General features: G+C 60.9%; 2 protein-coding genes across 21 annotated transcripts in view; one reads left to right on the forward strand and one right to left on the reverse strand.

The window, feature by feature from the left end:
* The window catches only part of PKD1 (polycystin 1, transient receptor potential channel interacting), a 46444-nt gene extending 44897 nt beyond the window's left edge, over nucleotides 1-1547 (forward strand). For all 5 annotated transcript variants that reach the window (XR_011424889.1, XM_070232457.1, XM_070232458.1 and 2 more), the window contains one exon: nucleotides 10-1547. Coding sequence is in view for 4 of the 5 variants with exons in the window: in XM_070232457.1 (XP_070088558.1) it covers nucleotides 10-483 (474 nt within the window). In the remaining variant the exon portion in view is untranslated. The remainder of the gene's footprint in view (nucleotides 1-9) is intronic.
* TSC2 (TSC complex subunit 2) overlaps nucleotides 1541-21731 on the reverse strand; it is a 38794-nt gene continuing 18603 nt past the window's right edge. For 2 of the 16 annotated variants that reach the window (XM_070232463.1, XM_005599062.4), the window contains 25 exons: nucleotides 20810-20916; nucleotides 20427-20577; nucleotides 18961-19083; nucleotides 18274-18408; nucleotides 16707-16896; nucleotides 15737-15830; nucleotides 15450-15552; nucleotides 15025-15119; nucleotides 13650-13778; nucleotides 12075-12236; nucleotides 11645-11797; nucleotides 11392-11504; nucleotides 10646-10861; nucleotides 9041-9244; nucleotides 8263-8331; nucleotides 6837-6967; nucleotides 5857-6356; nucleotides 5523-5598; nucleotides 5180-5266; nucleotides 4090-4276; nucleotides 3577-3716; nucleotides 2346-2424; nucleotides 2185-2276; nucleotides 1996-2094; nucleotides 1541-1881 (listed from right to left, as the gene is read on the reverse strand). In XM_070232463.1, coding sequence (XP_070088564.1) covers nucleotides 1711-1881; nucleotides 1996-2094; nucleotides 2185-2276; nucleotides 2346-2424; nucleotides 3577-3716; nucleotides 4090-4276; nucleotides 5180-5266; nucleotides 5523-5598; nucleotides 5857-6356; nucleotides 6837-6967; nucleotides 8263-8331; nucleotides 9041-9244; nucleotides 10646-10861; nucleotides 11392-11504; nucleotides 11645-11797; nucleotides 12075-12236; nucleotides 13650-13778; nucleotides 15025-15119; nucleotides 15450-15552; nucleotides 15737-15830; nucleotides 16707-16896; nucleotides 18274-18408; nucleotides 18961-19083; nucleotides 20427-20577; nucleotides 20810-20916 — 3606 coding nt within the window. In that variant the 3' untranslated portion in view covers nucleotides 1541-1710. Of the gene's footprint in view, nucleotides 1882-1995; nucleotides 2095-2184; nucleotides 2277-2345; nucleotides 2425-3576; nucleotides 3717-4089; nucleotides 4277-5179; nucleotides 5267-5522; nucleotides 5599-5856; nucleotides 6357-6836; nucleotides 6968-8262; nucleotides 8332-9040; nucleotides 9245-10645; nucleotides 10862-11391; nucleotides 11505-11644; nucleotides 11798-12074; nucleotides 12240-13649; nucleotides 13779-15024; nucleotides 15120-15449; nucleotides 15553-15736; nucleotides 15831-16706; nucleotides 16897-18273; nucleotides 18409-18960; nucleotides 19084-20426; nucleotides 20578-20809; nucleotides 20917-21731 lie in introns of all 16 variants that reach the window. The other 14 variants (XM_023616585.2, XM_005599067.4, XM_070232467.1 and 11 more) reach the window with 7 other exon arrangements.

Below are 21731 nucleotides of genomic sequence, written 5' to 3' on the forward strand. Positions count from 1 at the left end.
CGCCCCCAGTTCCGCCACAAAGTCCGCTTTGAAGGGATGGAGCCACTGCCCTCCCGCTCATCCAGGGGCTCCAAGTCGACCCCGGACGTGCCCCCACCCAGCGGTGGCTCCGATGCCTCACGCCCCTCCACCTCTTCCAGCCAGCTGGATGGGCTAAGCGTGGGCCTGGGTCGATTGGGGCCCCGAGGGGAGCCGGAGCCCGAGCCCTCCCGCCTCCATGCTGTGTTCGAGGCCCTGCTTGCCCAGTTTGACCGACTCAACGAGGCCACAGAGGATGTCTACCAGCTGGAGCGGCGGCTGCAGAGCTTGCAGGGCCGCAGGAGCGGTGGGCCCCTAGCCTCGCTGCCTCCTGGCCCCTCCCCAGTCCTGCAGCCACCCCTGCCCAGCCGCCTTGCCCGGGCCAGTCGAGGCATTGGCTTGGCTACAGGTCCTAACAGGGCATCCCTGCGGGCCAAAAACAAGGTCCACCCCAGCATCCCTTAGCTCCAGGGGACCTGGGCTCATGCCCCTTCTCTGGGGCGGGCCTGTGGCTTTACTCTGGCCCCTTGGAGCTGGAGCAGACACCGCTCAGTATTACCTTCTGCTGCTCTCAAGGGCTCAGGCCGGGCAGAGCAGCTGCACGCAGGTCCCCCAGAGATGGGCAGCACTTGTCTGTGTCTCTCTGTGGGCTTCAGCACTTTAAAGAGGCCACGAGGCCAGCCAGGACCCAGGATCCCCTCCCCGGCTCCCTGGGGAGGACACAGCAGTATTGGACTGAGTGCCCAGCCTCTGAGATGCTAATTTATTTCCCGAGTCCTCAGGTACAGCGGGCTGTGCCCGGCCCCACCTCCTGGGCAGACATCTCTCTCTTGCTAAGGATCCAAGCTACAGGGAGGGACCTGCACCTCCCATTATTCTGCCCCTAAATTATTACCTCTCCTGTCCCCTGCTGAGTGCACTCGCCTCCAGCTGCCATCTGTGTGTCTACCGTCAGTAATTTATACGGGGTTCAGATGTATCTATTTTTGTACGTCGCTTTTTCACCAGGGCCGAGGGGCCTGGTGGCTGAAGTGGCCCCATGCCCGCGCCAAGGGGGAACTGGGGCTGCAGAGCTGGCCTCCCTCCCCAGACACCTGCCTGCAGGCTGCCTCTCAGATCCGAGTCCAGGTTTGGGCTGGGGCTGGGCTGGGAGGTCTGAAGGGGCACAGCGCCCGCAGGCACTTCTGTCACCGCCATGGCCTTGTTCTCCTGCTTCACCCAAGGCTAGGCCTCGAGAAGGAGCCCGGGCCTGCTGGCATCAGGTCTGGGTGAGGAGCAGGACTCGTGTGTGGCAGAGGACCCCAGGGTGGTTAGGGGGAAGACCCCTCCCCAGGAGCTGGCTCCCAGGGCTGGGGCAGTGAGTGTGACCGTGTACATGAGAACACGTGTGTGAGGCTTTCCCGAAGGGCAAGGCCCTGACCACAGCCCGGCAGGCCCCCAGCCCACTTGTATGGGCATGGCCGAAGCTACAGCCTTCATCCCTCCCCACCCCCACCAGACGAAGTCAAATAAACGAGTTGGCTGACTGCTCCCTGTGTCTGTGTCCGAGGGCCGTGGGCACAGCAGCAGGCTTGGGCTGCACCACCACTTTATTTGAACAAATAAATACTGCTTGGCACCTTGCGGGGGCCAGGGAGGGTTTGACAGCCACAGGGAGCCCCAACAGGACCTGGTGCTGTTCCAGGCACAGCCTCACACAAACTCTGTGAAGTCGTCCACGGAAGAGATGAGGCGCTTCCGCTGGCCCGTCTCGTAGGTGGGCATGGGCTCGGCTGGAGCCTGTGCTGGGGCTTTGGCGTGGCCCGGAGGGTGCGTCTGCATCAGGGTCAGGCTGGAGTTCGAGTACTGGGCTTCCTCCCGGATCTGAGGGAGGGGGCAATTTCAACAGCATGCTCTCCCCGAGCTGGATGCCACACCTACCCTGGTTGGCCATCACATCTCTGAAGGAGCCCCCCTTGTGCCCATGGCCCATCCTACCCGGTGGCGGAGCCGCTTGATGTGGCGGAGCCTGGCAATCCACTTGGAGGGATAGATGTCAGTGGGGTTGGAGCGGCTGTGGTGTACCTGCGAGGCCATCTGGGCAGGGAGGGCAGAGTGGTAAGCCCTCCAGGGGTGGCCCCTGTGGGCCTCTGTCCTCCCCCCACCCCCCATGTTGCCTCTGCTCACATTTGCATGCAGGGCCATCTGGCGGGCCACAAAAGGGAGGTTGCGGTCAGACACGATCTTGGCCACGCTGGTGTCCACGAGGCCCTCCATGTCTGGGGAGACACAGCGCTCACACAGGGCTCAGGGCCCTGTGGGCCTCCCCGCCCAGCCCTGGGCCTCACCTTTCCTGCACTGCAGCGACACCAGGTTGCACTCGTAGTCCAGGGGGGTGATAATCACATGGACAAAGTTGAACTGGCCCTGCATGGACAAAAGCAGGGGTCAGCCTGGCACCAACGGTCACTTTCTGCCACTTGCTCACTTCGGAGGACAGTGGGCTTAGCAGTGGGAGCCACTCGCTAACTCAACAAGCAGCCTACACTCTGCATGGTTATGCACTCACACTTCCTGCTCATCCAGCCCTGGGATCAGCTGCCACTGCGTCTGCCTGCAACCACCAGTTCCTAAACCTAACCTGCACCTGGATCCCAACACCTGAATCTGCCGAAGTTTAAGTTCATAGTCAGGACCCCAAATAGGCACACAGCCCCACAGACCCCTCACGCTGCCCAGGGTTCCTGTTGCCACCCAGCTGACACCACCTCTGCGTCAACTGAGAGCAGCACCAGGTTCCCAGCCCGCAGCTCTGCCCTCCATGCGCTGACCACTCCCCAGTGCCTCTCCAGCCCGCACGTCCGCGTCCGAGTTCACCACACCGTGACAGCACGTGAGCACCCACACCTCAGGCCGCCCCGGTTTCCTCCTGGTGGACTGTCCACGTGCACCCCCCAGCCTCCCGCAGGCACCCCTGCTCACTGCGATCCTCTGCCAGCCTGGGGGTCTGTTCAGTGACCTCCTCCGAGGCCTCCTATCATGTTTACAATAAACCAAACACCTCTCGCACCAGCACCTCAGCTCCCGAGCTGCGCTGGGCTCCCGCCCTGCCTGGCCTCAGCTATCTTCCCACCACCACCCATGACAGTGCCTGGACTGGGCTGGCCTCCTTCCCATGGGACCTCCAGCCCCAGCGTCCTCGTCTAGACATGGTCACCCAAACCGCTGTGCGATATGATATGAGGGAGGGAGCGGGAGGAGGCTCGGAGACGCTAGGAGCAGACACGAGGCACCTGCTACACGGCCTGCTAAGCGCACATGCACATTAAGCCAGTCATTTCTCACCAAGACCACGGTGCAGGTGGGGCTGTCATTGTCCTCGTTGCAGAGGAGGGGACAGGCTCAGGGGGGGACACTGGAGTGGGTCAGCACTCCCGCTGGTCACCACACACCCTGATGACACTTGCTGCCTCCACTCAACATGCACAAGTGGGTGCTTCCCCAGAGAGACGCGGCCTCCAGCCAAGGGCCTGGGAGGCCCAGACCCACAGCTGCCCACCCTGAGAGCCCCTTGCTCACTTTGATGGTGCCCAGCTTGAAGTCCTCGCCAGAGTCGTTGTAGACAATGGACACGAAATCATTGCCCAGGTGGCGCTTCTTGTCGCAACGGTGCTTGTCCACGTCCTTGGTGGGCATCAGGGTGGCGATGTGGAAGACGGCTGCAAGGCAGAGCAGGGCCACGCTGAGCAGGGCTGGGCACGGCCCAGGAGGGGTGCCAGCAAGGGCGTCTCGGGCAGCGTCTGTGGAGCCGAGGTCAGGTGGCAGCGGGCAAGACCCCCTGAGCCTCCGGTCAGGAGCACCTCTTGGTTTCCCCAGAGGCTCAAGGGCCTGCAGGAGCCGTGTCCTCTGGCCCCCAGCCGACGGCACTTGGCTCCTCTCTCTGAGGGCACAGCTTCCGGAAGCAGAGCTGCCCGCTCAACCACAACCTCGATGCCCAGGCTGGTGAACTCAGGCCGTTGGACACCTCTGCTGCTCCCCCAGGGGTGGGCCAATAGGAATGGGGGAGGGCACGTGCCACGAGAAGACCTGCACCTTGCATGATGTCGTCGTGCCAGCAGTAGGTGAACTGGCCATCCTCGCCACACACATCCAGGCCGCCCAGGTACACCTTATCTGGCTGGCAGTCCTTGAGCTCGATGAGCTTGCCCAGGCCTGTCAGGAATTCCGTGTACCTGTAGGAGCCGTGCTCATTGGACAGGATGGCGAGCTCACTGGTGCTCTGTGGGGGAGAGGAGGAGCATGGTGGCATCTACTCCCAGGCTGCCACCCCCTAGCCACACCCTGCCCCCCCTCAGGCACTGTTCTTCAAGGCCCCGAGGGCCACACTTCTGCCACCCACCCCGACTCAGCACAAGGCACCTCCATCCCAGCAGTTGCCCAGGTGCGTCATCCTTGACCTCCCCTCTCTCTTGCTCTTAGTCCACCAGCACATTTGGTCAGCTCCATCTTCAGAATGCACCCAGAACCCTAGCATTCCTCAGCACCGAAGCCCCTCTCCTCAATCCTGCTCCTCTCTCACTGGGACCATCCCCGCCCAACTTCCACCACTTCACACAGCAGCCCTCCCACCTCACTGGGAATGAAAGCGCAGTCTTCCAGCGGCCTCTGTCCACAATCAGCACCGCCCCCCATTATTGCACCGCCCCCCATTATTTCCCCGCCCTCGCCTCTTATCCCCTGCCCAGTGTTCTCTGCGCTGCCCTTGAGCACATGTGTGCCCCACCCCAGGGCCTCTGCATCTACTGTTCCTGCATAGGACGCTCCCCCACACACCTGCACGCACACTCATCTCCCTCACTGCCTTCACATCGCTGCTCAGTGTCACGTCCCTTGGATCACCGATGTGAACAGTACTCTGCTCACACCTGCACAATCTTGGACCTGCCACTTTCACCATGGTCCTCAGCACTCTCTGGTAAACCATGTGCTCACACACTGATCTGTCTTTCTCTTTCCCATGTCCCTGGCACAGAGCTCAATGAGCACTTGATGCTCCAGTAGCTCCTGCAGCGGTTGAGCTCTGTGGAGGATGAGGGCCCAGGCCCCAACCCCCGCCCCAGGCAAGGAGGCCACCCAGCTCTGCCCCACCGCCAGGTGGCCCCTGCCAGCCCAGTAGCCTCACCTGGCCTTCTCCCACGTACAGGACGGCAATCTTGTGTGTGTCGTAGGACGGGATCTGGTCAAGGAGCTGCACCGATCGCTCGAAGGACTGTGGCCACAGAGCGCTCTGAGCCCAGGGTGGAGGCTGTCCTCTGCCACCAGCCCTGCCCAACCAGTCCCCACCAGATGCCTGTCGGGGGAGGGCTCTCCTTTCCCCGGTAGACTACGCAGGCTGCCACCAGGAGCTGAGGCTGGAGCCCTCTGCAAGCCTGGGCTACAGCCACTACTGCCCAGAGCCAGGGCATCCCGCTGTGCCCACCCCCCAAGCTCCAGGGGGCTCCTGCAGGGGAGAGAAGGCATGCTACCTCGTTAGGCAAAAGGATTGGCTTGTTGGACTCGTCGCCGAAGAAAGGCGAATGGTAGAGCTGCAGGAACACGAAGCTGCAGAAGGAGAGAGGATGAGGGCTGGGCTTGGAGCCATAGGCCCCAGCTCAGGGAAATGGCCAGTGTGGTCACAGCCCACGTGGGGAGAAGCAGGGCCTTAGACCCTCCCTGAAGGAAGTGCCCCCTCCTATGGCCCCGAAGAGCCACAGGGCAGAGGACACATGGACGTGCACTCCAGCCTGCTCTGCCCAGATGGCTAAGGCGCCATGTCCCCGCGCGGAGCATCCAGCTCTAGCCCGGGAGGGCAAGGCTCACCTGGGGTTGATGCCCGGCACCTTCTCAGTATTAGAGGCCCCAGCTCTGCTCTTGAAGGCTTCCCTCTCCACCCTCTTGCCCCTGCGTGAAGGGGCTGAATCAGAGATGGTGTAGCCTCGGGGCCGCAGGCCACTGGGGGAGCGGGGGCAGCTGGAAGGCAAGGGACTCTCGGGCTGAGCAGGGCTCTGGCCCTGGCTCTCTTCGCCTGGGGCTGACCAAGCAGCGCCTTCCCCATCCAGGATCCCAGACTGTGACCGGGCCTTGACCTCGGGGCTCAGCCGGCCAACGTCAGCCTTGTCCCCAGGGTCCCCAAGGATGTCCTGCAGGGTCTGCAGTTCAGGTGAGGAGCTGGACTTGCTTAGGGGCTGTGAGGGCTGGAAGGAGAGGTCCACAGAGGGCCGGGCTCCCTCAGAGGAGACGGCCCGCTCGATGGGGATCCCCCCAACAGCCAACTCCTCTCCACGGAATGACTTCTCCTCCTGGCTGGAGGTTGAAGACGACTGGAAAGAACGTATCCAAAAAGAACCTTCATGAGGAGGCGCCGCTGAGCCCAGCTGGGTTTACCTGGAGGTGATGAGGCCCCACCTGTCCTCCAGCCCAGGGCCAGAGAGCCACCCAACACCAAGCTGACGACCCCATCTCACTCAGGACAGCACCCGCCTGTGCCCCACTCTGAGCAGAGGAGCCAAGCGCCCCAGAAACCAGAGGATGCCAGAGCTGGGGAGCTACCCTAGAGGGATCACTGGGAAACCCCAGAACGTCTGCGCAAGAAGGACTTGGAAGAACATCCAGCCATTTTTCAGATGAAAAGAGGGAGCAAAAGACTTGCCCAAGTTCAGAACAAGCCAGCACTGTTCCACAAAGCCTGCCCCTCTGCCTGACTCAGCCCTTCCCTCTCGTCCAGCCGCACCCCTCCTCCCCCTACCAGTGGCAGCACCCACAGGGCCCCTCGGGCTGGCTCTCGCTCTTGCTGCACTCACCCTGCTGTAAGCTTCAGTGCGCGGACAGCGCCTGTCTGTGCCGAGTGTTGCCTCGAAGTCCTCTAAGTTGGGGGGTTCCACTGGCACATTAGCCTCGCCTGGACTTCCCTCCTCCAGAACCACCGCAGAGTCTGGGAGGACAGACGGGGCTGCTGGGTGATGACCCGGCCTCCGGGAGCTCACATGACCTCAGAGGCACCGGCCTCTCCCCCAGGAGAGGGAGCGGCGGCTCCCCACAGAGCCTCCCCTAAGGCTCTCCTAGCCTGTGGCTCTAAGCCGCCCCACCTGCCGGGCCCACTGGAGGAGGGGGCTCTGGGGGCCCGGGTGTGAGCCCTGACACAGTGGCTCCTACACAGGCTCCTGGAGGTTGGGACGAGGGGGCATCTGGCTCCTCTAATCCCCACCCGCCCATCCCAGTGTCCACAGAAGCCACCTCTGCTCCTCCAGCAAGGTAGCTAAGCAAGGGCAAGACAGACCCCGGTGAGAAAGGAGCCCCTGCCTGACACCGGGCCTCCGTTCAGGGGGAGGACCATGCCCAGACCAGCCCCCGATGATGGGGACAGAGGCCAGAGTTCCTCCCTGACTGGACCCGAGGAAGACTGACGTGGGAGAAGTCCCTGTGTGCAAACACGGACTTGGGAGCCTGTTCTGGAAAGTGGAGGCTCGCCTTCTGAGTCTAAGCCATACCCAGAGCCGGGCACACTAAGGAGAGGGCACAACACCCCAAAGCAGCATTTCCTGCGCCAGCATCGGGGCGGGGGTGAGAAGAAGCAACCGAGGGTTAGCGCAGCCTGCGGTTGCCCTGCACGCAGCCCCTGCACACGCGTAGTCTGTTAGCTGCCCGCCAGAACCCGTCTGCATACTGCCCTTTCCTAACTGGCTGCTGCCCACACGCAGGCACCGAGGCGAGCCGCAGTGCCACGCAGGTCAAACTCTCCCTGCCAGGGCCTGAGGGCAGCAGGCCAGAGGCTGGTCTGCAGGGCCCTCGGCCAGCCCATAATGAAAGGCAGACGCAGCTCAATGTGAGGGTTCACAAAGCCAATGAGACCATCAGAGGCCAGGGCAAAATCAGCGTGGCTGAGCCCCAGGGCCAGACTTGTCCCCCAAGAGCTGTCCCCCATGGGCATCCGCAGCTCAGCTGCCTGATGTCACCTCCTCAGGCCTGGAGAAGGGGCTGGGAGGGCCCGTCTGGCTTGGGAACAGAACTCAGCCACAAAGGCGCGAGGCAGAGGGGTTCCTGCCAGCAAAGCAAAGGCATTCTGCACAGACGTCCTCATGCGAGTCGGGGCCCTGCTCCCGGAGGGCGATGAGAGGCTCAGCCGGGCTCATGGAGGGATGAGCAGATGAGGGCGATGAGAACAGCATCTATGATGCAGAGCGGTGCTCTGCGGCAAACACTGCTTTCCTTACAGAGACGGATGAATACCTGCCCAGGAAATGCTCCTGTGCAGCTTTCCTTGGCAACTGGACTGGTACAGGGAGAAGAAAGAGGCCACTGCAGGGAAACCGTGAGCGGCCAGTCAGCAGAAGGAGAGACTACGGACAGGTCGAGCAGAGAGGACAGCACCGCTAGTCCTGCACAGACCCCGAGCCTGGAGAGAGAGAGGGGAGGGCCAGCAGTGGCTGGCCACCGGTGGGGGGCGGGGGGGCGGTCGTGCTGCACGCAGGTCCCGGCTCTCCAACCTGCCTGAGTGGACATCTGGGGAGGGGAGTGCATCCCTCCTCCTCATGAATGGAGGTCCTCAGCCTCTAAGCACCATCTGTGGCCACAGGGACGGCCAGAGAGTGGCCTGGAAGGACAGCGCCAGCCCAGCAGGGCAGAGGCACGAGAACGCGCAGGCAGGCTCAGGCAGTGTGCTCGGTGCATCCAAACCCAAACCCAAGCAGAAGTGTGGCCGCCTCTGGAGTCCCGCGTGCAGACACCTGAGGAGGGCGCAGGGCAGAGGCTTCGCACAGCTCTGCCGCATCTGTCCTGAGTGGGGCCAGCTGAGAGGGGCCTCAAGCCTGCCCCTCCACAGGGACTGCGTCTCCAAAGAAGGGGGTCCTCTGCAGGAGTGCTTCCTGCTCACAAACGTCAGGTCCAGAGCACGGGCGTCCTCCCACAGGCCAGCCTCCTCCCAACGCCCGAGGCTGGCAGTGCCAAGGGGGGGACCCATGCTGCCATCAGACAGTGTGCACCCGGTGGGAGCAGGACCAGTGCTCACCTGTGTTAGACCGTGGGGGTGGGGAAGGCTTGGCTGAGCCAGCTGCTGGCACTGACAGTGACTTGTACAGGGCCGTGTCGCGGCGCTCCTTGAAGCGCTCAGCGGCCATCAGGGCGTTGGAGAGCTCCTGCAGAGGCATGTTGTTGATGTCCGAGGAGAAGGGGCTGAGCGGGTTCTCCAGGCTCATCAGCCAGCTGGTGTTCCCTGGGGAGGGGTGGCAGCACCCCTCAGGCCTCACATCCAATGCATCCACCCAGCCACCCCGTCCCATCCCTCCCTGGGCAGCCCCCTGGGGCACCATCCTCAAAAGTGTGGACCTGGGGCCTGCAAGGCTCCTCACGCTCAACCAGGGTGTGACAGCAAGGAGGGGACCAGGCCCCACACAAGGCACACCCCTGGCCTTGGCCTGATGTTCCCCCACAAGACCCCCAGGCCCCTAGGTCAGGGCACCTGTCCAGCAGTCCCCGGCCTCAGTGATGAGCACAAGGGGCCCTCAGCTCACAGCACTCTGCTGCCCCAGGTCAGCTCCCGCACCCAGGCCAGGCTCGGCCAGGTTTGGGGCCACACTGTGGGCCAGGGAGGCATCTCAAAGTATCAGACTCCTCCTCACAAAGGCACCTGGGCGAAGCACAGCCAGGGAGGCTTCTGGGCTCTGTCCCCCTGCCCACAAAGCCCAGGGCCCATGCTTTGACTCGACCTTCCTCAGTGAGCGTTCTCACATCCTGAGCATCTCACCTTATCCTGACCGCCTCGTCATGCCCCACCTGGGCCTTCCTGCCTGGCCTCCTCCTCCACCTCGCCCTCTCCCTGACAGGAACCAGGAGGACTGGGATAGAACATGCATGAGGAGCCTCTCCCGCTCCCCTGACGGCCTCACAGCAGGGCACTCAGGCCTCTGTGGGCCCACACCTGGTTCCTCTCCTCTTAGCACTCTGCTACCACTTGTCCCGCAACACCCGAAGTGCCTCTTGAGCCCTGGGCCTTGGCTTAAGTCCTTCCTTTTGCCTGAAATATCCCTGTTATGTGCTGACTTGTGTCCCCCAAGATTCACATGTTGAAGCCCTGGGCCCGGGGACCTCAGAAGGTAACTGTATTTGGAAATAGGGTCTTTAAAGAGGTGATTGAGGTAAAATGAGGTCATTAGAGTGGCCCTCATCCAGTATGACTGGTGTCTCCACAACAAGTGATTAGGACATAGACGCAAAGGGAACACCATGTGAGGACACACACAGGGAGGAGATGGCCATCTACACGCCAAGGACAGAGGACTCAGAAGGAATCAGCCCTGCCAACACCCTGACCTCAGACCTCCAGCCTCCAGGATGGGGAGGAAACACACATGTGTGCTTTAAACCGCCTGGTTTATGGTGCTTTGTCACGGTGGCCCGAGCACACTAGCACAGCCCCTCTCCCACTCAGCCACCTGCATCTCCCCTGCACCATTCACCTCTGGTGACAAGCTCACAAGGCACCTCCCAAATGCTCCTGTGGCCCACTCTGCTTGCCACTCACTCCTGTGTGTCCAGAGCCCTTATGGGTACCTGTCCCACACTATGTGGTGACAGAGGCCCAGGACAGCTGAACACAGGGCCATCCCCTCGGTACCTGTGGGCCTCCGGACCAAGATCTCAGCCCAGCCCTGGGTCAGCAAGGGCACATAGGCTGCCAGGTTCGTCTTCTCCTTCTGCGCTGGGAGCTGGGTGCCAGCTGAGGCCTTCTCAGGCTTGCTGGCTGGTGTGGTCTGTGGGCCCGGGGAAGTGAGGCCGCCTGGGAAGTGGGAGGCTGAAGCATCCAGGGCACCAACGCGAAGGCCATGGCCCCCTGAGAAGGAGAGTAGGAGGGCTGGTGACCACCACCTGCCTAGTGCAAAGCCATGAACATAGACCCCCAGCTGCTCAACCCAGGGCCCAGTTGGCCAAGAAGCCCCAGGCCAAGGCCCAGAGGCAGCTCAGCCCTCCCTGGGCAAGACCATCTTATGGTGTCGGCCTCGGTGGACCCAGGGCAGCAGGAAGGAGCCCCAGCATCTGCCCCACAGTTGGACCACAGCTCATTCCAGCTGCAGCAGAGAAAAGCTCCAGGGGTGAGCTGGGCTGACCCAGAGCTGCTGAGGGCTTGCAGGAAACACTGGCCCTGAGAACAGACCCTCAGAAGCAAGAGGGCCCCATGCCACAGCTGTGCAGAAGGTACACCCCCACCCGCTGTGATGAGGGCTCAGAAAAACAGCACCCCAGTTACTCAGGAACCAGGCCAGGTCTAAATGCATCCGCTTCATCCCTTGGCTCCCAGCGGCCTTCCTGAGCACAGGGACCCACAGAGGCACCCGTGAGGGAGGGGGCAGGGCAGAGGCTCACCAGACATGGAGCGGACCCGGTCCCGGGCCCCGCGGCACACCTGCTGCCCAGCCTGGGACTCCAGCTTGGCTGGCGCCTCCTTTGTCTGTCTCACGTGCACACTGGGGTCGGAGCTAAGGACAAAAGGGTCCATGTGGAGTGTGACTGAGGTGTCCCATGAGCTCCAGGCCAGCATGGCACCTTCCTACGCAGGCCTGGGCTCAGGAAAGCCACTGTGGAGTCCAGGCAGGCAGGGGACGGAAACTGCAGTCACCTTAACTCTGGGCAGCCCTGCAGCTCTCCTGAGTCCAGGCCCAGCAGTGACCGGGTACCAGTCCCCACACTCGTTGTCACGGTGACAAGCTTGTTCCCAACCAGCCAGGTTTTGGTCCTGCCGCCAGCCAGGAGGAACTCTCCCACGGGGGACCTGAAAGCACAGGAGTGTCACCCAACACTGCCTGGTGAGGGCTCTGGACGGACATCTCCACTTCCAAAGGCCCTGACCACGGCATGCGGTGGGCCCATGGCCCGGGTGCAGCAGGAGCCTCAGGGTGCAGAGCCACAGGCCCAGGGCCGGCCTGCAGGAAGGAGCCCTGCACGCTGCGCCTGCTGCCACCGCTGTGACCAAGTGCAGTCACAGAAAAAGACAAGCTGGGCCCTGTGCCTCCTGCCCTGCCCTGGCGCAGTCCCGGAGACTGGCGCACCTCTTGGGGACCGCTGTGAAGTTGGAGAACACATATCTGGCCATCATGTCCAGACACGTTTCTGTGAGCTCCAAGTGGAGATTTTTCAAGTTGTCATCAGCCTGGGCCATTGAGTTCTCATCTGCAGACCCCAAGCTGGCACTCGTGAGGGATGTCTGGATCCTGCTGGAGGAAGGGAACATGGCGAGGTCAGGGCACCGGGTGGGGCCAAGTCATCTACCACCGAGGGCCAAAGCTCGAGGCATGCATGTGCTGAGAGGGCTGCCCCCAGAAAGACCGCGCCAGGGCGTGTGGCCAGTTGAGCCACAGCTTGGCAAACCAAGTAGACACATCATCCCAGAGAGAGGAGGGGCAGGGGCTCAGGGAGAGACCCAAGCCTGCTTGTCGGAGCAGAGGCTCAGGGGACGAGAGAGAGATGGGATGTCCCCTCACCAAAGCACAGAAAAGTTAGGGGCTGACTTCATGGCAGAACAGTTTAGTCATGCAGAGACAAAGACCACGGGACACACGGACAAAGATTGCATTCTGCCCGCAGGGCCACCTCCCGTCAGGGACAGGGAGGGTTTGTGCGCGGTTCTTCAACCTCACACTCGGGCCCCCCGGCCTCCACACGCACCCCAGTGACCGGGAGGAGGGACTTATGCAGGTTTAATTCTGACACAAATTTAATAGCCCCTTTGCCATCTTTTGCTCATGATAAAGAATGTGCTGGAAAAGAACCGAGAGGGGAGCCTCACTGACCATTCCGCTCCCCCAGCCAAATGCCACTCAGCAGAGGCCAGCCCAAGGCTGGCGCCCAAGCCAGGCATCGGCGAAGAGGTGGGTCTCCAAGCTGTAGCAAACTGAGGCCTGAAGGGGCTTCCAGAGGGGGGAGACAGGTACCCCCCCGTTCGGTGCAGCCTGACCTGGTCAGCATGAAGCAGTGCCCCCGAGAGCCCACACCTGCACCTGGACACAGCAGGGAGAAGTGACCGAGGCCGTACGCCTCAGCGTCCAGGCTTCCCCGGCCTGGCTCCTCACAGGCTGCCCCCGTCCCATTGCCTTACACAAAGCCCCCATTCCCTTTCAGCTCCAACAGAAAGCAGACCTTTTCTAGAAGATAGCTCAAGAAGAAAGTCCACTCGAGAAGATACGTAAAGCCAAACCCTAGAGAGTGTTCCCACCTGACCTGCGTGGGCACTGAGTTAACGTGCCAAGGCCCTGGCCTCCGGGGACAGGTCTGTGGGTGGTTACCACTGAATGCCAGACTTCCTCACAGCAGTCACCCTGGTTTGGGCACCCAGGCTGGCCTCTGAGGACACCATGCAGCCAGCCCGGGCTCGTACGAGGCTTGGGGACAGAATGCAACCTTTCCACCTCTCACCACCAGGCTCCCCTGGACCGAGGGCTGGGCTCAGCCGGACAGGCCCCCGTGGCCCAAGGGCTGCCACTCAGCTCCGGCCAGGGAGGGCACGGGCAGGTGACGAGGTCATGCAAGCAGCCCCATGCACCGCCACCCGGGTGCTCCCGCCTGGCAGCGCCAGTTCATGGGACAAGCTCCAGGGTCTGAGCACCCCCCCCAACAAAGCCCACTACCTGCGGACCACATGTTCAGACACACTGATGCTGCGGCACCGGAAGGCATCGGCTGCAGAGCTCTCCTTGAATTCTTTCACAGGTGGAGAGTTATTCAAGCCTTGTTTGGGGGGTCTGGCTATCCTCAAACTACCAGGTGAGGAAGGAAGGCCCAAGCCCCAGAGAGCCCGCTCCCGGGAGGGGAGAACAAGCCATTGGAGGGATGAGGAGGAAAGGTCACAGGCCACAGGGTCAGGATGGAGAGCCCGCGGGTGAGATGAACAAAAACCATGCCAGAGGCCAGTTAGCAGGGGAAGAAACAGAAAACAAAAACGCATGAAAATACAGCTTGTAAACATGACCAAGAAAAAGTAAGGTTTGACACGTGATACCAAAACAAAGACCATTAGTGCAAATTAAATGTGTGTGGATCGCGCCGCACGGCAGATTCCAGGCTGTGCTGACCAGGCGTCCCACCCGCCCCACAGAAGGCCACCACCAGCTCAGGGACCAGGAGGCGCTGAGACCCTGAAGGTCACTGCTCAAAGAGGCCAATTCTCAGCTCGAGGCCCCTGGCCCCCAGCCACCAGGGGCTGGAGAGAACAGCTTCTGACTTTAGGTCACACCGACCTGGTCATTCTGGAAAATGCCGTATTCCCACCTAGTGAAGAGCCAAAAAAGCTTGGGTGGGAAGGGAGGGGACAGGAGAGGGGGCAGCCGTTCAAATGAAATGCAAACAAGAACACAAGGCCTCGCACTGCGCTTTTTCAGATGTGGCAAAAGCAGCTGTGATGGTAAAGGAGCGTGTCCCCTGATCAGGATGGGCTGGGGTGAGCTCTGGAGGAAGGGGCAACCCTGGCCCAAGGCCGGGCTAACCAGAGGCCAAGGGCCACATGGGGAGGGCATCTGCAGGCCCTGGGGCTCCTCCTAATCCAGGCCAGGTGTTCAGATTCCGAGGAGTCACAGATGCCCTGACACCAACCCTGGGCTCATTCAGAGGAGTCAGACCCAGATCCAGACGCCCCACAGCTAGCACTCTGATGCCCAACTCAGTGCATCTGCACTCGCCGCCAGGCAGGCCAGGACCAGCCATGACCCAGCACGCAGGCTATGTGACACTAAATGCCACAACAGCCAGCTCAGTGAGGAGCAGCACTGGGTTCTCCAGCCGAGTGTGGGGCATCAGCAGCTTTCACAGGCTGTTTCACAACTCCAAGGCACCTTAGTGCCCAGCGACCAGCACAGGGACACACCCTTAGCCACAGCCATTTCCACTCAGTAGCCTGGGGGCAGCCGGTCAGCCCCAGGCCCTGTATGCACCATGCTGGTCACAGGTCAGAGCTCACAGGCCTGCCCCCAACTCCGACACGAGGCACGCCCACGGCAGGTCCCGCACCTCTTCGGCCTCTCGTTGAGACTGGTGCTCCGTGCTCTGAAGCTGTCCTTCTCAGGGGTGTCATCAAAAGACAGGAGGACATTGGAGCGCAGGCCCTGGTGGAGTAGAGCATAACTGAGCTGTATGCCAAGGGGAACTAGCCCTCGAGGCACCCGCATGCTTCCTCGCTCTGCATCTGTCAGCCCCACCCTGGCACACAGAGCCTGGGACGCGCTGCAGGCCCAGGACGAAGGCAGCAGCTCCTGCCATACACGCCACAGCAAGTCGTGTCTCAGTGGGCCAGGCTCAGGAGAGGCCCTGGGCTCTGCGAGCACAGCACCAACGACACCCCACCTCCCTCCCCGGTCCCTCACCCTGCTCCCCACCGACAGCCAATGGCAAAGCAGGTCCCAGCCCTCACACGGATGCGGCCCCCACCGGCTTACCTTAGTGATGTAAGGAACAAAATCTTTCCGGAAGGGCAGGCGGCACCTAATGAACCACATGGCTATGACATGATGGGCCAGGCACACAATGTACTGGTTGAACCTGTGATGAGAAGGGAAGCTGGAGCTCCACCCTGGCACATGAGGGAAACGTGCCAAGAGCTGGATGTGCAGATCAAAGTTCTAGAACAGGCCACAGGTTGATTCTAGGGCACAGAGGCCTCAGGCAGGCCTGGGCCATGACCCGGGGGGCAGGACCTCCCGAAGAAGACACAGGCAGCACTTACTTAGAGGGGTTGGTATACGGCAGGGAGATGGCGAACACGCTCGCGTACTGCTCTGCGGCGAAGTTCCTGTAGAGGTGAGGCAGCCTGGCCAGAGCTGCGACACAAGGAGACAGCCGGTAAGGGAGCCCAGGCTAGCCTGACAGACGGGCCCGTGGCCGCGGCAGGGGCTGGTGTCACTAGGGTCCTATTCTGCGTTTCTGAAAGCCAGTGCAGCCACCCTGACCCAAGAGGGCTGTAAAGGAGTGAAGCTCGCAGCCCACCCAAACGTGACCTTCCCCTGACCCTTGGCCTCAGTTCTCTCTCTCGAGGGCTGGCAAACTATGGTCCCCAAGCTAAATCTGGCCAGTGGTTTGCATCTGTATGACCTATGAGCTATGAATGGTTTCTACATTTTCAAAAAAACATATGCAGCAGTATGTGGCCCTTTACAGAAGGGCTGGCCCTGCTCTCCACCTGCTGTCCCCACACCTGAGGGTCTACTGAGGGCCAGACACACACTAGGGTACTGGGAATGAAGCAGCAAGTAAGGCATCCTGCGCCCCTGGAAGTCACAATCTAAGGAGTGAGTGAGCAAAACCCGCCAAGTTCTGGTGTGTGCGTTGAGGGAATAAACAGGGAGCTCTGAGAGCCAGGCTGAGTGCAGGGACTGACATCAGGTTACGGGAGGCTTCTGTGCCATTTAAACTGACAGTGAGAAGAAAGAAGCCAGCCACTCGAAGGCCAGGAAGGGAAGCATTCATGGTACACGGGCAGGAGGTACAAAGGCCCTGAGGCAGCAGAGGGTAGCACGTCCAGGTGCCCCAGGGAGGACAGTGTGCCTACATGTGGCCAAAGAGAGGTACCAAGATGAGGTCAGAGAAGCCAACATGAGTTATTCTGGGCAAGGCACAGCCTCAAATTCAAGGGTCCACCCCCCCCACACACACACATGTGCATATAAATACACACACGTTGAGCCACAGATACTCACTTGACAGGAACTCGAGGAGCGGAATGGCCATGCTGGCTGTGGCCGAGATGTGCGTGAGTTTCACGACCAAGACAGGCAATGCTTTGATGATGATGTCTGGCATCTCCACGCTGCAGATGGCCAGGGCCACCACACACTGGCTGGCGCAGCGGTAGATGAGGCCTTGCTCCAGGCAGTACACCATCTCCCGCTGTGGGACAGCCCGAGGCCTCAGGCTCGGCCCCCCATGCCCCTGCCACCGCCCACAGCCAGCCTTCTGGCGAGCCAGGGCCTCATCTCCCCTCAACCCAGTATAGGATGTTATACAGAGGAGGCCAAGGCTTAGGAAGGTTAAGTGCCTTGTCCCAGGTCCGAGTGCCTAAGCAGCAGTGTCACTGGCAGCTGACCTCCTTGAGCCACCTGGATGGCAGGGCTGCTGCAGTCAGGCGCTTCCTGACACCTCCCCACCGGCCAGCACTGGCAGGACCCTGGCTCCCCAGACCACCCCTGTGCTTCTGGGACCCCTAACTGCTTGGCCTTATTACAAGGAAAGACTCTGCCTGACACAGCAATGCCACCAGGCCCACAGCAACCCTGGGCAGCGTCCTCTGTGAAGACAGTGTGGCTATGCCCAGCAGGAGGCAGGTGCCACTCAGGTCCTGGCCTCAGGGCAAACTGCCTGGTCACACAAGGCCGCATTGGATGATTCCGATTTCCTGCAGCTGGCCTCACCCCTTAGAAACACTTCGGGCCTCCAAGATTCTCGGGGAACCTTTAGCCCAGCAGGGCCAGCTGCCCCTTTGGGTCACGGCCAAGCCACCCAGGAGGAGCTGGAGCTCAGCCTTTCTCAGGAGTCGGGGTGGGAAGCAGGGCAGGAGGTCAGGGGATAGGACGTGGAGTGTGAGCTCCTGACAGTGCTGTGATCCGAAGCGCAGAGCCAGGGCTGAGATAGGCCCGAGCCTGAGTCTAGGCCCCTCTCCTTGTTGGCCGTGACCTTGAACAGGCTATCTGACCTAAGACTTCAGTACCCTCATCAAAGAAGGCAGAATGACAGAGAGGCGCCCAGAATGTAAAGGAGATAGTAAAAGTGACGCCCAGCAGAGGCCTTGCAGCCAGCAGTGTGGAACAAAGGAGACAGTGCTGCTTTCTGCATCTGATGACAGATGTGGAAGGAGATGGAAGTTGGGGGGACCTCAGCCCAGCTGCCCTGCTTCTCAAAACAGGCCCACTCCACTGAGCGGCTTGGCCACCTGTCCTAAAGCTGTAGCAAGGACAATCTAGGCAATGCTTCTCAGAAAGAAAAAATGCTGTGTGTGGAAGTGGGGGACACTCAAGCGCTGCATTAAGCCCACACCCCCTGTGACTCAGGAGTGCCAGTGCATTCAGATGCCTGCGCTTGCAGGTGGGGCCCGCCAGCAGGCGTCCAGCAGCCACATGGAGGAGCAAAGCCGGCTCCCATTGCCCTGGCCTAGCAGCCACCCAGGGTGTGAGGAAAATGTCGGGCCCATGTGGCTGAAGCAGACATCCTGGGGACCAGGCTTCAAACTCCAGGTACCACAAAGCTCAACTGTCCTCTCCCGTCTGGTACCTGTCTGGTTTTATCCAGGTAGTTGTGGTAAGAGATTAGCGCCGTCAGCACGGGAACCACAGCCAAATGCAGGTCGGTTCTAGAGAACCCTTCTGGGGTGCCTCGGAGCCGCTCGAGGGTCTTGGGACCTGAAAGCTAATGACCAAGGCCCAGATATGAGGCCCTTCCCAGTGGCTAGGTCAACTGCTGAGTGGCCAGAGTGTGCTGGGATGGTCCTGTGTCTTGGGCCCAGCGGGAGGAGGGGTCAAGAGCCCGTGGGGCCTTCCTACTTCCTTTTCTAGTCAAGAGTCTGCCCTTTCAGAGAAGTGGGGTGGGTGCCCACCCTGATACGCTAGGGAGAGACAGGAGAAGTGATGCACACATCACAGGAGCCCCAGTGAAGAAGAGAAGGGAGAGGAGACAACACGCTCAGTACCATAAGTTTGAGCCCTTCACTGGGGCATCTGGTTTTCTGCCCCATAAGCTGGGGATGGAAGGACAGGGGTCCCAGAGGCATGCTCTGCCCTCCTGACAGGGTGGCATCTGAAGGAAATGGCCTCTTGTGTTTTACCAGTTTGCCTCCCAGGGCCTTGCAATCCTTGGGACAAGGAGGAACTATGCTGCAGCCTCACCCCTAACACCAGACCCCCCAGACCCCCATGAACACTACAGGAAGGGGCGGCACAGGCCCAAAGCAGAAGGCGTTACCATAGAGCAGAGGGCGGAGGACAGCTGGTCCACACTGCATGGAGAGTTGAAAATGAGGACCTTATAGCGCAGTGACTCAGGGAGCTTGCTGAGCACAAGCTTCAGCACCTTCCAGTCGGTCTCCTGCAGAAAGAGGAGTTGGTCAGGGGGAAGCCGGGGCTGTCTGGAGCCTGGAGAGGGAAGTTGGAGTTTCAGAGTCTGAAGCTCTGTTTCAAGCTGGACGGCTAGGGGGCCTCCGGACGCACGAGCCTTGGCCCTCTGTCCATGCAACCTGCAGAAGATGCTGCTCAGAGAAAGTCACTACTGGACGACAGCAGCTGCCCTCCAAAAGCCCAGCTGAGTGGGAGGCCCAGCGTGGAACCTTGCTCCTCTTAGCTGGACCTGGAACTTCCTCATACCTGGCTCCATCCTCCCCATTCACCCAAACGTGACCCGGGGACTGCCCGCCTAGGGCACTGTACTCAAGGGACGCCAACAGATGCCTGCCCAGAACACAATAAAGATGCAGCAGGAAAAAGCTATCATACTAGCTCAAACGGAAAAGCAGCAAGTGTTCCTCAACAATCCGCAAACCCAGATACCTGCCTTAAGACCAAAGTGGACCCAGGGTCACAGCAATGAGGACGACATAGTTCGGGCCCCCACCAAACTTCCCTGGTAAGTCCTCCCAACCCCCATCAGGAGCGACCACTGCCCGTAAGCTACACCAATGGTCACAAGTCCCGAAAGCCTTTCCCCAGATGCCACCTGTGACACGGAGGCCTTGAGATACTCAAGGAAATCTCCAACAATCCCCTTTAGTGCCAACGCCTGGCGCCCCCAGGGAACCTGGTCCTGCCTCTCCATCCAGCCCTGATTCTGTGCCCATGGCCCTTGGGAGCGCCCCTGGCCCCTTCCAGGCTGCTCAGCCCTGCCTTGTGGCACACTGCAGACCAGTTCTCTCGCTGGTCCCCGTCAAGGACCAGGCCTAAACTCTCCTGCCTCGACATCTCGGCCCCAGCTATGTCTCCTGCCAGCAGGACGGCACCTACCCTACTTGCTGCCTGCTTACTCCCGCCACTGGATACTCCCCCATCAAAGACTAACCTAACATGCTCCTCCAGGCGCCCCCAATTAGATGCGACTACCCCCTTTTCAGTCCCACACAGCCCGTCTATGTCTCCTTCTGAGGCAGGCCCTGTTCTGTGATTCCAGTTATTTGTCTGTACATCTTAACCTTGTACCAAAACCACCTCCCGGAGGCAGGAATGTCTCCTCGGCTCCACGCCCAGCTCCACGTGATGCAGTGCACACAGCAGGTGCTCAACACATGGTGACAGAACTGCCAGGAACCTGGGGGCAGACAACCTGAAACAAGCAGCAAATCTCCCCAGGTCACTGATACAGGGGAAGGAACTGTGCCCTCTGGGCAGCACCCATCGCCGCTCAGTCTGACCTAATGCAGCTCTAGGGCCCAGCTGTCTCACCTGCTTCAAGCACTGCAGCAGGACACGGAAGAGGAGAGAGTAGGGCAGAGAGCCGGGCCGTGTGGCGGGGCCTGGAGACGCTGGGCCAGGCGGCCCGGTGGGAGGTGACAAGGGACCACTGGCCTTCTTCTCAGAGCCTCTCTCCGGCTCCCTGTGGAAGCAAGTCAAGTGGGAGAAGCACTGAGCCTGAAGCTCCCACCCCACAGGGTCAGAACAGACCCGGGGTTACCACCAGGATCCCTCTGGGACTGTCCCTCAGACACACTACCCCCTGAGGTGGAGAGCAGCTGGTTCCACCCACCCGCCCCATAAACCTAACCCCCCGGAACCGGGGGAAACAGGGCTGACAGCGGTGGTAGGGAAGGATGCCGTCCCACACGTACATGTAGTCACAGAGGCAATAGGGGCTGAACCTCACAACCCCGTCCTTGTTGGGCAGACCGAGGCGGTGCAACGAGTCGGCCCGCAGCAGCAGCAGGAAATCGAAGGCCTGCAGAGAAAAGGCACAATCCATAGAGCAGGAACATGCCTGGCCTCCCACTCACACCCACGCGTCTCTCAGAAAAGGCTGCTGCCACCAACGGCAAACATGCCCCAGCTTCACTACACAGACAACAGCACTGGGTGGAGAGCTGTGAGCATTCACGGCCTGCTCCAGCAGAGCCCACAGAGGCCATGACATCCCACAGCAGCTGAACAATGCAGTGGCCTCTCCTACTAGGGGCAGCTGGGCCTGCTTCCAGGATGGAGGGGACAGATACCTTGCACACTAGCTGGGCAGCAACACATGGCTCCCAGTGCCAGAAAGCAGAGCTCAATGAATGATAGGTCACTTAACTGGGCTCCCCAAATGACAGAGGGCTGCCCCATTGGGCAGATGCTCTGGAAGGGATCAGGGCTTCCGCCCCAGTGACCTCTGCTCAGCCCGGTGACAGCATCCATAGTGGACTCAAAGCAGTTTGTTCTGCCCAGCCCCACCCAGCCCACCCTACCCAGCGCTGCCTACAATCCTCTGCTGCAGGTTGCTGACAGACTCAGCAGCACCAGGAATAAGGGGGCTACGAACCACCCTTTAACTCGGTATAATATCCTTTCTCTGCCCCCATCCCAAGCCACCGTGTGACTCAAACTGCCATGCTGGTGAGGCACACGGACTGCAGGCAAAAAGAAGGGCAGCAGATCCTGGGGAGGCTACAGCCAGAGCTGGTACAAAGAAGGAAAACAGTGTGTTAAAGACCTCTCTTGAGCCATCTATCACCTCTCCAGTCTGTAGTCACAGCATCCGCCAAGACTAAAGCAGCTGCT

The sequence above is a fragment of the Equus caballus genome, chromosome 13 (assembly GCF_041296265.1).
Source record: "Equus caballus isolate H_3958 breed thoroughbred chromosome 13, TB-T2T, whole genome shotgun sequence".
Classification (NCBI taxonomy): Eukaryota; Metazoa; Chordata; class Mammalia; order Perissodactyla; family Equidae; genus Equus; species Equus caballus.